The 17,315-nt window shown below is 43.7% G+C and overlaps 1 protein-coding gene across 1 annotated transcript in view; it reads left to right on the forward strand.

Moving 5' to 3' along the window:
* SNX24 (sorting nexin 24) overlaps nt 1-10,411 on the forward strand; it is a 161,142-nt gene extending 150,731 nt beyond the window's left edge. The window contains exons 4-7 of the mRNA XM_030317150.1: nt 2,188-2,282; nt 3,618-3,650; nt 4,185-4,249; nt 8,808-10,411. Coding sequence (XP_030173010.1) covers nt 2,188-2,282; nt 3,618-3,650; nt 4,185-4,249; nt 8,808-8,875 — 261 coding nt within the window. The 3' untranslated portion in view covers nt 8,876-10,411. The remainder of the gene's footprint in view (nt 1-2,187; nt 2,283-3,617; nt 3,651-4,184; nt 4,250-8,807) is intronic.
* Nucleotides 10,412-17,315: the final 6,904 nt, after the last annotated feature.

Raw genomic sequence — 17,315 nt, forward strand, 5'->3', positions numbered from 1 at the left:
AACAAAAATGCTCACAAATTTCTGGAGTTTTCGATGTTCCTTTTTTTGCAAGTATATCTTACCTAAAAAAAAAAATGTGATCATCTCTTTGTAGTTACTCTGTTTGGGGAGGCTGAGCAGGATTAATTCCTGTCCTGGTGTTGCAGTGTAAACAGCTTTTTGCCTGTCTTTTGTCATTAATGATCATGCTGTAGATGTAGCCAGTGCATTGTAAGCCAATCTGTCAAGGCAAATAAACAATTCACCTTGTTAAAATTCCCTAAATCTTGCATTAATAAAACCAAACTAACCCCCTGAACACTCAAGAGATGTCTTCCTCCATACTGCGGTGATGGATGGCATGTCTAAAGATCCTGGAAATTAAGTAGTTCAGGTCATTAAAAGTGTCCCACACTTGTTATTGATTTAATTTATTTTAAAAGGTGGGGGTGGAGATAAGAGTGTTACCCCCCCCCCATTTTTTTTTTAATCTGAAAGCTACCACTTGTACACATAATTAAAACTATTGCCTGGGTTACCAGCTCTTTATTTGTTACAGCATTAAGCTTTATTATTCAGATAGGTATTGTATCATCCTGTTAAACAGATATCTAGAAACGAGGAAATGATCACTGCAACTTGACGGCAAACATTCCTGGGAGCTTCATATATATGATGATTTTTACAGCCTTTGAGTTCCAGGCACTGAAATAATGACCTTAGAGGCACTCCCAAAATTTCCTCGAGTAGATAAAAATTTAGGTGAAGGTCAGTGGAAATAGTAATGAAAGCATGCCCCTGGAAAAGGGATTTTTTTTTTCTATTTTGTGTATTGCTTTGTTTTCCTGCTTCTTTACTTACTGTCCTTAAGCCTCAGTGGGTATAGCCGGCTATGTAAGGAATAGGAAGAGACCAAAACAGAGCTGGCTTTCCAGATGAGTCTTCTCCAGCAACTGAACAGCAGGAAGGTTGAGCCACTAGCATAGTGCAGGGGTCAGCCTATATTGTTCATTCCATTTCTTTGTCCTGAACTGGGCAACTATCTGCAAACTGTGCTAGAAATACAACCACTCGGTGCGTAAATTATGACTAAAAGCAACAGATTATGTTGAGCTAGGTATTTTAAATATACATCATTTGGCCTTTTTGTCATTGGAGCCTTATGCATCACGCTGCACAGCTGTACCTGATCAGCCGTGTGAGTGATACTTGACCATCACTTCTCACTGTCCTGTAAACCACACATGCTTATTGGGGTGTGAGGAGGAGAACCGTGATACAATATGAAAAGGACCCTTGAAGAGAGTTCTGTTACTTTCAGAGATTATTGTACAGTCTTTGATGCTTTCTCCATGGTCTTTGAAAACAAAAACAAAAACAGAGGTGCGGGAGGGAGGGGCAGATGTGCAATCGGTTCACACACCATGGTTCTCTTTGTAAAAAATAGGTACCCATGAAAACGCACTCTCTAGTTCTCCATTAGATTTCTACTTGCACTTGCATAATTCGGATAGCCGAGAACTGACATGGTTCTGCCATTATGCCACGTCTTTAGCAGCATTCCCTAAATGGAAGAACAGTATAGATTTTTTTTTTTTTTTTAGTATATATGCTGATTTACACTTAGTGGTAAAGTTGTTACTGACCCTTTAAGTGGAGCTGTCCACAGAGCAATTAATGTCACTTAATCCTAATGCCCAAAGAGGTGAGAGCTGAGGGATCTTGTCTCAGTCTTCCAGTTAGCAAAGCCATATGTAATATTTCCTAAACAATAGCGATCTCTTATAGACACACACACAGCCCAGACCACCTTATCACTCAGTAAGGAAAATTTGATGTACATATCTTAGCGGTATTATTGACGTACCCAGGTTTTTAAAATACTCTGATTGGAACCTCCATGAAGGCAAGAACTACATCTGCCTGGTCGCCCACTGACTTGCGCCCTTGTCAGCACCTAACATGCAGTAGATGTTCCGTAAATGCCGACTGGGTGAGAGAATAGATGAAATGGACTATTTGCTGGCACTGAACAGCATGCATGGCTCCTGAATTCTTAGTGGGGAAGATGGGGACCACTCCCCAAACAGAGTGTGAAGAATGATACTGCTAAGAACGTAGATGGGTGCTCATGATGTTTGGAAGTAGTTCGTTGGATAGATCGCCTAGCAAATTTCACTTTCTCCATTCTGTTTTCTACTTTTGCAGGCTGTCATTTTAGAAAATGAAGAGCTCCCCAAGCTGTTCCTTGATTTCCTAAATGTGCGACACTTGCCCTCTCTACCAAAGGCAGAGAGTTGTGGGTAAGGATTGTTGTTCACCCATTGGACATGTATTTGAAGCTACTCTGCAGTCACTTGTTGGCCTAACCAATAACCCCATTGGTACTGGAAAGGGCCAGCCTGGCCACACCCCTTCTCTCTGCCGGGACAGCGCTCACGCGCCCCCTGCCTGTAGTCAAAGGAATTCCTCATCAGCCCTCATCACTATATTGTGGCCAAATGACCAAGGCTTAGTAACTCAGCTTTAGACTTAAGGAATTGACTTTTTAAGTTCTGCTGCTTCATGGAGTGATGTTACAAGACGGGAGTTATGAACCTAGATAGCCTGTCGAGAGACTCATATATTTATTTGTGGATACTTCAGCTAGGTCTATATCCCCATACACATACAGTCACATAATCATAAAGCTGAGAAGGACCTTAAGATGATTTTACCCAACTGCCTTATTGTAGAGACACAGAATTAAGCATCTTTCCCACAATCTCTCACCTTGTAGTTGGTAGAGCCCAGGCCTTCCTGTGTGAACTCTCTCTGCTGCCCTGCTGCCTCTCTCGCAGAACCTTTTCCTGAGGGGCTGCAGACCCCCGTCTTTGTCTTCCAAGGAACCAAACATTGGATACCCTCAGCACTTGGGAAGGTGTTCTTCTGCAGAATTAACTCTGAGACAAGCTCCTCACCCAGCTCCGGGCCCCTGACGTGCGTGAAGCTTGTTGCCGAAAGCAGTTAGCAACACCCCTGACCAATTAAATCCATTACGGAGAAACACATCATCACAAAGTCTCTGGGAGCCCAAGCGGAGGAAAGGGTTGTATTCATTCGAACTACAAGATTCCAGCTGACCACACCCAAAGTCGTGTTACACCCCAGCCGTCCGCGGGACGAGACGCTGCAGACACTAGACCCCTCACTGGCAGTGTTTGCTCAGGGCCACCTTCCACTCACCCCAGAGCGAGAATTACACACACACTGCTCACCAAATAGCAGGTGTTGTCAGTGTGCCCTGTTCTGACTTGCGTGTACTTGCTATGAGGTGGGGGTTTATAGAGGGATGTTTTTTAAGAAGAAATGTGGGAAATGACAGAGTGAAATCGTTTCTCCCTTATACAAGTCTGAAAGTAAAACCATCAGGTTTTTAAGTGATCGTCAGGAAGATTGACATTCGAGAATATCATGCTCATAAGATTCCTTAGAAGGAGGCGTCAGTCGTGCTGTGACTCTGGGAAAACCCCTTTCTTTTCAAAATGTTTCCCATTTCGGAGCTCTAGGATTGCTGGCTGGTTTTTTTTTCCTTGGTTGGTGTAAACAGTCACCCAACTTATATGGTCTTTTTTCTCCTCTTTTAAAAAAATTTTTAGATCGTTTGATGAGACAGAATCTGAAGAATCAAGGTAAGAACTAATACTGGCCAGTCAAGACTTACATAAAACCAGGAATAGGACTGTGGTTTTGTGAAATGTTTAGTTAACCCTGGTGTAAGGGTATCAAGTCATGATCTTCTTGAAAACGTTTGTTAGCAAATTGATTTTCAGATTATAAATATTTGATAGAAAGTTAGAGAAGTAAACAGTTATATCCAGGAGGGAAGCCATAGGAGCCCTGCTTTGTTTTGTGCAAGTAATAAGAATACTCTTTTATCAATAATTGTGCTACGAGCTTAAAAAAGACGACAGCGACGCTTTTCAGCAGTGATTTATCGTATAGATTGTAGATCTGCTTCAGATTCCACAAAGAAATGTTTAGAAGGTGAGCGCCCGGCTTGTTTATTCCCTGTAACTCGGCTTGCTATCCTTCACCCACGCGGTTAGATACATAAACCTTGAGATGTCCCCACACAGCAGTTTGATCCCCTCAAAGCTAGTTTGTAGTGTTTTCTGTTTACCGTCGTCCCCTGATGCTGACATGCCTGTTCTTGACCTTTCCAGCAAACTGTCCCACCAGCCGGTGCTACTGTTCCTCAGGGATCCATACGTCTTGCCTGCAGCCAGCGGTAATCAAACCTGTCATCTGCTAACAGCTCTTTACTGATCTGACCCTGCACCACATAAACCACGTTTTTAATACAGGTCTAACAGAGTGACATTGGTCCAGGGCTTAATAATCTGCCAATAAAACAGTGCTCTTGGTGTAAGAGACATTCAGAATTTTAATTGGGGCAGGGCTTTCGGCAAGAAATGTAATTTTTCTTTCTACTTTACCAGGCGATTTTGAATTAGAGTAATAAGGAGGAAAGGTATTTATCGTCTTTTCATTTTTTTTTTTTTTTTTTTTGATGATGTTATTTGGGTCTCTGCATGTTTTTATCTAGATGCTGAGGTTTGATTCCAAGGCTCTGGTTCTTTTTTATTTAAATGCTTTTTCCCAAAAGCTGTCTGCATATATCACATGTGTATCTCTACTTCCATTTCATTTATGGCATCTTAGGTGATGGGATGTATATTTTTAGAAGATATATACGTAAATATAATGAATTAATTTAAGCATAAACATAATCAATATTTTAGTTGGGTCCTTTCTTTGTGCCAAGAAATTTAAATTATTCAGAGTCCCTCTCAAAATGTTCCCTTGTCCAGCTCTTTGTGAGTACATTCTCAGACATTATCTCATTGCATTTTTTTAACAGCCTTATGAACTAGGCAGGGCAGGTATCATCACTGGTTAATGAGAGAATCGGGGCTCAAGGAGGTTCCTGACTTGCCCAGTCTCCATAGTTGATGGGCAGACCCCTGGTGCCTGATTTCTTCTTGTGTGCTCTGTGCACAGAGTGAATTTTCAGCCTTTGTTTCTGAGAGTAACTAAATAGCATGGCAGCTAAACAGCAGTAGATAAATTATCTGTTGAAACCATTCCTACATTCTGACAATAAAACCTTATCACCAGCAAGAGAGAAAGGACCGTTCTATAGCCGCAGTCCATGCACTGAGATCCCTGATTTAGCTGTCAGTTCAAAGAAGGCTGGCAGGACACAGCCCGGCTCTGGCGAGGGTCCATTCTTAACACCCTGATCAGAGGGAGCTTCCTTTGCTATATAAGAGTATAGTCTCATAGTATTTTTCCTATAAAATCCTTTTCAGTGAGGAATACTTAATCACTTTTCTCTAGCATTTGCTTCTGTGTTTAAAAAATACACATTTAAAAAATACACCCAGGGGCCCCTGGGTGACTCAGTCAGTTAAGCGTCCGACTTTGGTTCAGGTCATGATCTCACAGTTTGTGGGTTCGAGCCCCGCATCGGGTTCTGTGCTGACAGCTTGGAGCCTGGAGCCTGCTTCAGATCTGTGTCTCCCTCTCTCTCTGCCCTTTCCTGCTCATGCTCATGCTCATGCTCTGTCTCTCTCTCTCTCTCTCAAAAATAAATACTGTAGGGGCACCTGGGTGGCGCAGTCGGTTAAGCGTCCGACTTCAGCCAGGTCACGATCTCACGGTCCGTGGGTTCGAGCCCCGCGTCGGGCTCTGGGCTGATGGCTCAGAGCCTGGAGCCTACTTCCGATTCTGCGTCTCCCTCTCTCTCTGCCCCTCCCCCATTCATGCTCTGTCTCTCTCTGTCCCAAAAATAAATAATCGTTGAAAAAAAAAATTAAAAAAATAAATAAATAAATACTGAAATTTTTTGAATAAAAAAAACCCCACTGTTCCATTCACTTCGATTAGCGTCCTGCCCGTTTGCTTCCTTTATAGTAGTGATCGCATACTTTGTTCCCTTCTTTTTCTCTGTCGTGTTTGCCTGCTAATCTCCAGCATCTAGCAAATGCTCACCACTCGCTGGACAGTAAATACAGCACCTTGACCTGTGCTGTTCCCTCTGCTGGGAATGCCCTTCACCCAGACAAGGTGTGCGCCCTGGCACCTGTGAGGACAGCTGGCTGCTGCGCCCTCGTTCACACGGCACCTGCTCACAGAGGTCTTTCCTCACCTTCCCGTCCTGTTGCCCTCAAGCCCCGTGCCCTGTTTCATTTTCCCCCTTTGCCTTTAAGCCACTGCTGGACCTGTCCAGGTGGTGCAGAATTTCTCTGAGTAATACATGGTATTGTCCTTTTTGCCAAGCTTATTTACTTAAATCCATACGAAATATGCTGATGATGTAAATCACTAACCTTCAAATAGACTTTTATATTTGGGGCAGTAAAGGATAAATGCCTATATGCTAACAATGCATGTTCATATATGCTGTTTGGGCATCTAATTAAAAATTGATCATTATGGGGCGCCTACCTGGCTCATTCTGTTAAGCATCTGACTTTGGCTCAGGCCATGATCTCACGGTCCATGAGTTCGAGCCCTGCATCAGGCTCTGTGCTGACAGCTCAGAGCCTGGAGCCTGCTTCAGATTCTGGGTCTTCCTCTCTTTGTTTCTTCCCCACTTGTATTCTGTTTCTCTGTCTCTTTCAAAAATAAAGAATTTTTTAAAAATTTTTTAAGAAAATTGATCAATATTTCCGTTTATGGCTCTTGGTTTCAGTATACCTCTGTGAGGGAGAAAAACTTTTAGAACTAAAATGCACCTAGCAAAATCATGGTTTCTGATTGAGATCAACATATATAGGCTTAAGTTCTGTTGCAGATTATGAAAGATATGTTTTATGGAAAATTATGTTAACTTCATGTTGGATAAGAGCAAACAGTAAGACATCAAGTGTCATCGCCCAAAGGTGATTGAATGAATGCTCATGTACTGGAGACATTTTTTTTTTTAAGTTAGTTTATTTATTTTGAGAGAAAGAGAGCACAAGCAGGGGAGGAACAGAAAGAGAGAGCGAGAATCCCAAGCAGGCTGTACTCTGTCAGCACAGAGCCAGACGCAGGGCTAGATCTCACAAACCATGAGATCATGACCTGAGCCAAGATCAAGAGCCGAATGCTTAGCCGACTGAGCCACCCAGGCACCCCTTGGAGATATTCTTAAAACCTCTTTTGTCTGCGTATTCATTTGCTTGCCTCCCTGACTAGCGTAGAAGTTCTGTGGCATGGGCAGGGACTGCTATTTACTTAGATCCCGGGTAATTAGACAGCACTTGGTACTGATGGTAGCTGGTACTTCACCGTGTGCCCAGGTCGGGTTCAAGTGCTTTGTTTCTCCCACCAGTTTCTACTGCAGCCTATCAGGTAGGTACTATTATGAAGTCCCTCGCTCGTCACGTGGAACTCGTCACCTCTTTGACCGTGTTCCTGTCTACTCTCAATGGCAGCCAGGGTCATCTTTGCAAAACACAATTCATTTCCTTCTCCCTCTGCTTAAATTCCTTCAGGAGCTTCCCGTTGCTTTTCAGATGAAACCAGTTCCTGTGCTTGAGTTGGCCTTCCTGCCCCCAGGCCTCTCCCTCATTCCCTTTTCTTCTTTTTTGTTTCTTTTTTAAGGATTATTTATTTTTGAGAGAGAGAGGGAAAGAGAGAGACCGCGTGAGGGAGGGAGGGGGACAGAGGATCCGAAGCAGGCTCTGTGTTGACAGCAGTGAGCAGCACAATGTGAGGCTCGAACCCACAAACCACGAGATCATGACCTGAGCGGAAATCAGGAGTCAGACGCTTAACCTGCTTAACCGACTGAGCCACCCAGGCATCCCTCATTCCCGTTTCCACCCTGGCCCCCATTTCAGTCTTTGATCCTTCCAGGGTCCCTCCTGCCACAGACGTGCCACATGGCTAGCTCATCTGCCTAGTCCACTCCTCCGAGAGCATTTCCGCCCTGCCTTGCGAGTGCTTTTACAGGGTAGGAACTCTCTAGAGGTTGGATTACTACGTGAACAGTGCTTGTAGGAAAGTTTTTGTCTTAAAGTATTGGACCAGCTAATTTCCTCACATAATAACTGTATTATTTAAAGTGGGTGCCTTAGCATAGATCCTGGGTATAATCATGTGCAGCTTGAAGTTTAGAAATTGAACCTCTGAGCCGTGTGATGGATAGGTCCCCCTGTGCAGCTTACCATTCGTATTCTCCCTGCTCCGATCACTGGCTTGTGGCTCCACATCCATACACCTCTGGGTTTCCTTTGTATCTCCTCTAAAAACGTGGCTGGTTTTTCAAGTTTGACAAGATGGTTTTTGTCGGAAATGTGCCCTTTTAAGCTTCGAAGACGGCCCCCCAATGTTACTGCTCCTTGGAAGCTCACGTAACAGCACGATCATCCTCGAGACAACTTGGACTAAACGCTCCTGTAAACCACAATGGAAAAACTGCAGCCGAGTATTCCCTGTAGAAATCTTGGAATTCCTTCAAGTATATTGAGATTTTGTTAGAAATTGAATTGCCAGTGTAATCCATCTTCCTTGTGAGAAAACATTCAGATAAAGAGCTGGGGCCTAGCAGCATTAACCATTAGAACATCCCTTAAATCAATAAGCTACAAATCTGGCCGTGCATTCCTGCAGCGCCTGGCCCTGCACTAAAGTGGCTTTAGGCCAAGGCACCGTGACAGATAACGCATCCTAAACAAGGTGGTGCGGATCCCTAAGTTACCGTGGGCCTCACCTCGTTAAATTCTACCAAATGCAATTGTATTTCGTATTTCGCTGATGTGCTTAAGAAAAGCTGTGTTCCTTTTGTTTTTCAGATTTTCCAAATGTGGTTATTGAAGGAGTTCTCCACGGGATATTTTACCCTCATCTGCAGCCCAGGTAGAAATCCTACATGGCTGGAAGGAGCTGAAGCAGGTCTCACGGAAATCGATACCTACCAAATTAACCTAAACTCTATGACATAACAGCTCTAGCTAGTGGTAAAATTCACAGTCCCAGCTTAATTCAGGGCAGGGACATTTCCATTAGAATGGTGCTTTTAAAAATAGAAACTGAACCCCGGGCGGTGCTGAGGTTAAGGCCGAGCATTTGAGAAGGAGAAGGTAGCTGCCAATTTCGAACCTGGTGAGAAGGTTGTAGAATGTCCCTGTGAGCACCGAGCATAACAAAACGAAGGTACTCTCTGCTTTCGTTGCACCACTTCCTAACTGAACATCTTATCCTGAAACATACAGAGACTCATCTACTTTGGTAACTTTTTGTCGTTGTTGTTCAGATGTCGTGACACACTAATCTTTTCATCGTGAGATTTTCTCAGTCAGCGATACGTGTATTCTGAAGTGCCCGCACTAGGAGAGTATCCCAGAAACATGCTGTGCTAAATGTGAGGATGGAACTAAACTGGAAATTATATTTCACTGTCAATGTTAGGGCATTTTTAAAAAACCACGTCATTTCTATTTACATTGCAGTAGGGTTGCATCTTACCTAGGAATTAGCTTCTGGGGTCAGTACCTAAAATAAAATGGAACATCGAGATCATCCTCGACTGCCCTTCAGAAAGGCGCCATCAGTAAACTCTGTACATCCAACACATCCAGGTTTTCTGCCAATGTTGGAAGAAATGACTGTTTCTTCTGTTGAAGACCAATGGGAGTTGGTGTTTGTTTGGGACACTTTTGTATAAAACCACATACCTTTCCACACTAGAATCGTACTTAGCCCTGGAAGATGCTTGCTTTCCGAGAGACAGATGTGAACTGACTTGCCTGAGGAGACACCAGAGTGACAAGCCTCATTTTGATTTCCTCACGGTTCTTCAGCACTCATCGAGGTTTACTCGTTCATTAAATGAGTAGAATTGCCACCGGATTAATTGTTATTTTCCTTATCGTTTCCTTGTTACCTCCTCTATGGAATTTATGTAAGTTAAATGTGTGTATCATCTAACGCCACTCTACATCTCACACAAGTTCGTATTTTGAGGAGTACGAGGATAAAAACATATATGCAAACAATGTATGTGCTCTATTCAGGCATTTCATTGAAAACTCATAGCTAGCCTATTTATGGTTATTAATTTTACTAAGCTGCTTTGTGGGAGAAAAATATTTGGATTCAAGACCAATAACTGAATCATGGTTTTTGGTTAGGATATATGTGTGTGTGTGTATATATATATATATATATACACATATATATATATAACGTATATATATATATATATGTTTCAAGCCTGCTGCAGACTTTTAGAGATACGTTTATGATAGCTATGTGACTTCATGCTGGAAACACGCAAGGACTAAATAATCAAGTGTCAAGAACCGAAAATAACTGAATGCTCAAGTGTTGGGAGATATTTTTTAAATGTTTCATTGTTAGCTATTTTGAGTTAAATAAAAACAGAGATGAAGAAATATTTCAATTTGTCTTCTCCTAGGATTTTATTGGAAACACCAGTTGTGTCTTATCTCTTTATACACACACACACACACACAACTTCTCACATACATACTCACATTTATCTCTAATTGAAGTGTTAAATTACCACATCTATTAAGCCAGTAGGTACCCATTAAATAGTTGATGATTTACCAAGATAGTAAGAATTTTTTTTTAATATATAAACCAAGCCCTGTTGGTGGCACACACCTCAGGAAACGTTTTTTGAGGATTTTTATTTAGTGATGACTTTTATTTTTTATTTAATTTTTAACGTGTAATTTTGTGTTTCATTTCAATTCTGTTATAGGAAATAGAAACCACGGTAGGTATTTTAAGCAGGATGGAATAGTGAGAAATTGGATGCTCATAGAATCTTTTGGAAGGATGAGGAGAGTGAACTTCTAGTGGATAATCCAGGAATGACTTCCAGAATCCTCCAGCAACATCTAATACCCACCTGCCAGGGGAGCTACAACCTTTGCCTTAAGCAGGAATTCAGGGAGCCAGGAGGCTGCTCCTGGAGCTATTGAGGTCAAAACAAAACAAAAAAATTACGCTGTAGCTGTGATCCAGGTATCAGCAAGCAAGATCAGGAGGTAATTGTTACCAGTATAACTGCCTCATAGCAGGAATCTGGGGACTGGGCCCTGGAACAGAGTGTCCACCTTTGCCACCTGCACTAACATCCCCTCTCAACACCCTTGACTTTGCTTGCCCACAGCTACAGCCGGAAGATGGTCTTCACCCACCTCCATTTTCCATCTCATAAAAGCGTATCCACTTGGCAGAACCTTATGATCAATCCCCAGCCTCAAGGGAGTCTGGGAGGGCTTGGAACTGCCTGGTCCCTGCACTGCAGGAATGGACATTGGAAAGAGGCTGGAATATATTTCCATGGTTGAAAATTTAATAACAACATAAAAAAGGATATATAAAAAAAGAAAAATCTCCCACCCCGTCTCCTACATCCCGTCCCCGCCCCCCAAACAACCACTGTGCTTAGTTTATATGTGTACCTACAGAGATTTCAGCCACATACATGCAAAATCATGTTTAGTATATATATTCCATTTCTCCCTTTTTTACAAAACAAGGATTTTCCAAGACATGGATTCATAGACAATAGAGCAGTAAAAGAGTAAAGGGAAGAAAAAATAAAAGGAAGGGTAACCACACTGTCCCTTAAAGCAGGAGCCCGGGAAAGCTGTCATCTGCTGTGCTCCTAGTTCATGAATCTCTGTCTGGGCTGGGTCTCAGACGGTCTCCCCGTGCTTCCTGCGCAGCCTCTCGGGCCTCACCTCCATCATCTGGCCATTTCCCGACCAGCACCCCTTCTGTCCTCTTTGACCCACCCCACTTTTTCAAACAGCTCTCTATCTCTGCCACCCTGAATACACCAACCGTCCCTACCTGGTAAATCCTCAGTTCGCTTTGCAAAGTGTAGAAATGTAATCCACTCGGTTTACAAAAATAAAAATGTCAGTAGAAAACAACATGTGAATTGCCAACCATTTTACACAAATTTTTTACTCTAAAATTCTAGCCTCCCCAATAAAAATATTTTTTGATTTTAAAGAAGTGTCAAAATCTCATGATCACAGTTTAGAAATAACACATGGCTCTCATATCATCTGTCACCTGTGATCAAATGATAAGGGCCACTTAATAAGGATTCTGGCACACCCTTTAGAGTGACTACTATAAAAAAAAAAGCAAATAACAACTGTTGGCAAGGATGCGGAGACCTTGAAACCCTTGTACGTTGCTGGCGAGAATGTAAAAGGGCACAGCCTCGGTGGAGAATGGCATGGCATTTTTTTCAGAAAAGTATACAAAGTGACCATGTGATCTAACCATTCCACTTCCGGGTATAGACCCGAAAGAAGTGAAAGCAGGGACTTGAGCAGATTGTTTAAACACCCACGTTCTTGCCAAGAGGCGGAAGCAACCCAAGCGTCCATGAATGGATGAATGGAGAAACAAACTGTGGTAGATACGTGCAACGGAATATTATTCAGTCTTGAAAAAGGAAGGAAATTCTGACATGTGCTACAACACGGATGAATCTTGAAGATAGGCTAAGTGAAATCAGTCACCAGGGATGACTACTGTGTGGTTCTCCTTACCTGAGGTACCTAGAATAGTCCAGCTCGTGGAAACAGAAGGTAGAATGGTGGTTGTCAGTGGCTGGGGGGAGGGAGAAATGGGGCATTAACGTTCACTGGATTTCAGTTGGGGAAGAGGAGAAAGATCTGGAGACGGATGGTGGTGAGAGCTGCACAACAGTGTGAATGTGTTTAATACCACTGAACTGTACGTTTAAAAATGGTTAAAATGGTAAGTGTTATGCCTCTTTTACTGAAAAATTTTTTAAGTTGTTTTTAAAGGATTTTTGAGTAAGGATGTAACAACCAGTTAATGATATTTGCCAGGGTGCGGAACAGATTTTGGCACACCTACTTGGTATTAGTCTCATATCCCTGACAACCTCAGATTCTAAAATGATATATATATTTTTTAATTTTTTAGTGTTTATTTTTGAGAGACAGAGAGAGCCTGAGCACAAGAGTGGCAGAGAGAAAGGGAGACACAGAATCCCTAACAGTCTCCAGGCTCTGAGCTGTCAGCACAGAGCACAGTGCGGGGCTTGAACTCACAAACCGTGAGACCGTGACCTGAGCCAAAATCAAGAGTCCCTACTTCACCGACTGAGCCACCCAGGCGCCTCGAACTACCTTTCTTTAATGGTTACTGACTTGTATACTTCGTGCAGGACCCAGTCTCTGGAGAACATCAGTTTAGCCCTGGGGTGGCAGGTGGCCACAGGGAGGTACTTATCTTAGTGGTTCTGGCTGTGTAACAGAAATCCCACAGACACGGTGTCTTATGAACAACCAAATTTATTTCTCAAAGTTCTGGAAGCTGGAAAGTCCAAGATAGGGCACTGGCACATTCAGTGTCTGGTGAGCGTTCTCTGCCGTGTCCTCACGTGGTGGAAAAGGGGCAAGGAATCTCTCTGGAGCCTCTTACAAGGGCACCAAACCCTAATTACCCCCTAAAGACCCAGCTCCTACTAGTCTCTGCTTGAAACACCCTTTGTGTCTCCCTTGAGAAGATGCTCATACTCACCTGTTAGGTCTCAGCTTAAATATTCCTTCCACAAAGAGCCCCTCGTTGATCCCGCCACTCTGCACCATGAGTTTTTAGAATTTTTATTGTCGAAGTATTGTTGACATATATTAGTTTCAGGTGTACAACATTAATGAGTCAACAATTCTGTACCTCACCCAGTGCTCAGGACGGTAAGTGTAGTCCCCACCTGCCACCATACAATGTTATTACATTATTGCTGATTATATTCCTTGTGCTGTACTATTCATCGCGGTGACTTATTTTATAACTGGAAGCTCATGCCTCTTAATGCCCTTATTTTGCTCATCTCCCCACTCCCCTCCCCTCTGGCAACCACCAGGTTGTATCTGAGTCTGCTTGTGTGTTTGTTCATTTGTGTTTTAGATTCCACATACGAGTGAAATCATATGATACTTGTCTTTCTCTGGCTTACTGTGTATCATAGCAAAGTGTTCCTTCTTAGCATTTAACCAAAGAACATGAACTCTGTGAGAGCAGGGCCATTTTCTGACTTGTTTACACTCCATTATGGAGCCAGGAGTAGATCTCAGGAGCCACTGTGGAAGGAGTAGGTAGCCAGCGCCCTGTCTTCCCAGCCCCAGCTCAATGCTGGCTACGTGCTCCACAGCAGAAGCTTCGTAGATGCATGTAGAGTCAATGACCTTGAGTTAGGATTTGCTAACATCTTCCCAAGTTCCCATAATGTTTCATTACATCCCGATTGTTCTGAAAACAACTGTCTTCTACAGTTTCCTCATGAACTTCACATATAGAGTGGTAATAGGTTGGGTAACTATACACTTGGATGATTTCTTAAACTCTCCTGTTAACAAATGATTAAGCTAATTCAGTGATTACAAACCTATGTTGTGTGACACCATGGGGCGTGGTTTTCGAAGTTTGGACCCAGGACCAGCATCATCTAAGAACTTGTTAGAAATATAATTTCTCAGGTCCTGCCCCAGACTTACAGTCTTAGATGCTCTGAATCTGGGGCCTGGAGATCTGATAAGCCCTTTAGATGATTCTTGTGCACAGAAAGTGTGAGAACTGTAACCCTAGGACATTTCAAAGTATTTTCATGTTGTGTATTTTTTTTATATGTTTCAATTTTTTTTTGATTAAAAAAAAACCCTCAATACTTCTAGGGGAACCGGACAGAAAGTTAAATCAAGTCAGGATGGTACAATAGAACGCTGGTGATACCTTTAGGACAACAGTCCAACCCGTCAGCATCTCAACAAAACGAACAAGGTATTTTAAATGTAGTAAAAGATAAGAACCATCACACTTAGAAATTGTCTTCCTTCACAAGAACTGTTATATCTGGTTATCATGGTAATTTTTCCTCAGCACAGAAGGCAGCAAAATGTCTTTCTAAATCCTTGATATCTTTCTAAATTTGAAACCGAGTAAACTAGAATCTTTGACCTCATGGAACTTACAGAATAATGTGATATTGGATGCCTAAAAGCCCCCAAAATGTGTCATTATGAAGTGTGTCAAGGGCTCTGAAGGACTATGAAGAAGGTTTACTTATGCACAGAGAAGATACCTAATTTAGATTGGGGTAGGGCAGGACCATTCCCTGAGTGAGTGACATTGAATCTGAGACCTGAAGAATGCTGGAGGAATTAGCTGGGCAAAGAATGCGAGTAGGGAGAATGTGTTCCAGAGACATCAGCAGGTTCTAAAGCCCTGAATCAGGAGAGAGCTGTAGCCAAGCTCCCCATGGAAGGCCAGAGAATGTGGAGCATAGTGAGGGGCTGGGGCCAGATCCCACAGGGCTCCCTCGGGAGGTGGCCTTCAAGAGTTTGACTCCTAGCCTGTGTGCAATGGAAAGCCATTGATGGGTTGTACATAGGAGGGATGTGATCTATTTTATTTCATTCAGGTTTATTGACAAATTTAATTTTTGTCTTTCATATTCGTTTATTAATTAGGCATGAGACATTTTAAAACATGATTTTTAAAAAACCCTCCAGACAGCTGGCAAACAGCAGCAGGCGATCGTCAGTTTAGGGTCATGCACATGGTTTGTTCCTCTTGAGCCAACTTAACAAGATCACTCTGGCTGCTCGTGGAGAATAGACTGGCCATGTGCACGATCCAAAGCAGAGAGACTGTTAGGAGGCCCCTTGAATAATCTGGGTGAGAGATGACCTCCTGTTTTAGGGTGGTAGCAGGGACGAGGATGAGACACGGATATGTGAGATCTATTGCACAGCTACCGGTGAACTTGCTGGTGGACTTGAATGTGGAGGGTAAAAGGAAGGGAGAAAGAAGTCAAGGATGGGTTTTTGGCCGGCACGGTTGGGCCGATGGTGGGCCGATGGTGGAGCACGTAGCCAGCATTGATGAGGGCTGGGGGTGGGAGGTCGGGACCTGCTATAGGCTGAATGTTTGTGTCCCCCTCAAATTCATACATTGAACCCCACTCCCTTGTGTGATGGTCTCTGGAGGCGGGGCTTTTAGGAGGTGATCAGGGCAGGAGGGCAGAGAACTCCCTTGTTGCTTCCACCATGCAAGGCTGTCGCAAAAACACGTGAGTCCTAAACCAGGAAGAGGTTCGTCACCAGTCCCCAAGTTTGCCACCAGCCTCCAAAATGGTGAGAAATAGATTTCTGCTATTTGTAAGCCACCCAGTCGATGGTTTTGTTGTGGCAGCCTGAATGCAAACAGGACCCTTGTCACCCAGGGAGCTCCAGGTTTGGGGATAAATCCTTTCCTTCTTGGTCTCTTCTCCAGTGGATATACTGTGACTTCTCCTTTATGAGTTTCATCTGCAGCAGCATGAAAGCAAAACTAGATGCAACACTGTCCCACCCCCACCCCCCCCAGCTGAAGGAAGCTCGCCTAGATCTTTCCCACCGTGGTGATCGATTTGTGCCGAAGCCTCTTTCGCTTCTTGCACGAGGGTCGGGAACATGCTCTGCAGCCGGGAACAAAGCAAAGCACAGAGAGCTCCATACTGCTGCCTACCTGAGTCTCCAGGCGGTGTGTGGGGTGAATGTACACACTTCTGTCGTTGACCCCCTCCTCCAGGCAGGCCACGTGAAGCCCCCAACAAACGAAGATTCGACCGCGGTCTCCAGAGCGGACGCCACGACTTCCACAGTACTGAAGGCTGGAGAGAGTGATTTCTCATCACCTCTCAGGTCAAATCCAAAGTACTCCTCCGGGGCCTGGTTCTCCACCAGCTGCCCACAGCCAGCCGCGCTCATGACCACGGTTTGACACTGAAGCCGGCTAGCATCCGCCACAGACACCGCCCCTTAACCTCACCATCCCCTGGGTTTCTTCCTCTTTAATGTCTGACGCCCACCTCATTTTGGACCATCTACTTCTACCAAGCCCTTCACACCTCCACTCAGAAGGTAAAGAGGAAAAGCGTAAGTTGTTAGAAGATTACAGTCTTTGAGGAAAGCAGAAACAGTGGGAAGATGCATGCCCGCGTTTAACAACCTTTACGGTCCTGCGAGATTTTAAGTACCTCATGGTATAAATGCAGACCTATTGTTGTTGGTTACCGGTTCTGAATGTACTTGCTGGGCATCAGTTATGTGTAAGATACCGGGGAGGGGGAGGATTACAATGAAGATCTAATCCTTGCCTTAGAGGAGCCTCCAGTCCAAGAGGAGATGGGAGACAGCAAGCAGGTCAGTAAGTAAGCAAGCAAGCAGTTAGAGCCCCCCCGGGGAGGAAGTTTCCAGGGAGGGCTCCCAGAGGGAGCCCTGTACTGAGTC

The sequence above is a fragment of the Lynx canadensis genome, chromosome A1, assembly GCF_007474595.2.
Source record: "Lynx canadensis isolate LIC74 chromosome A1, mLynCan4.pri.v2, whole genome shotgun sequence".
NCBI lineage: Eukaryota > Metazoa > Chordata > Mammalia > Carnivora > Felidae > Lynx > Lynx canadensis.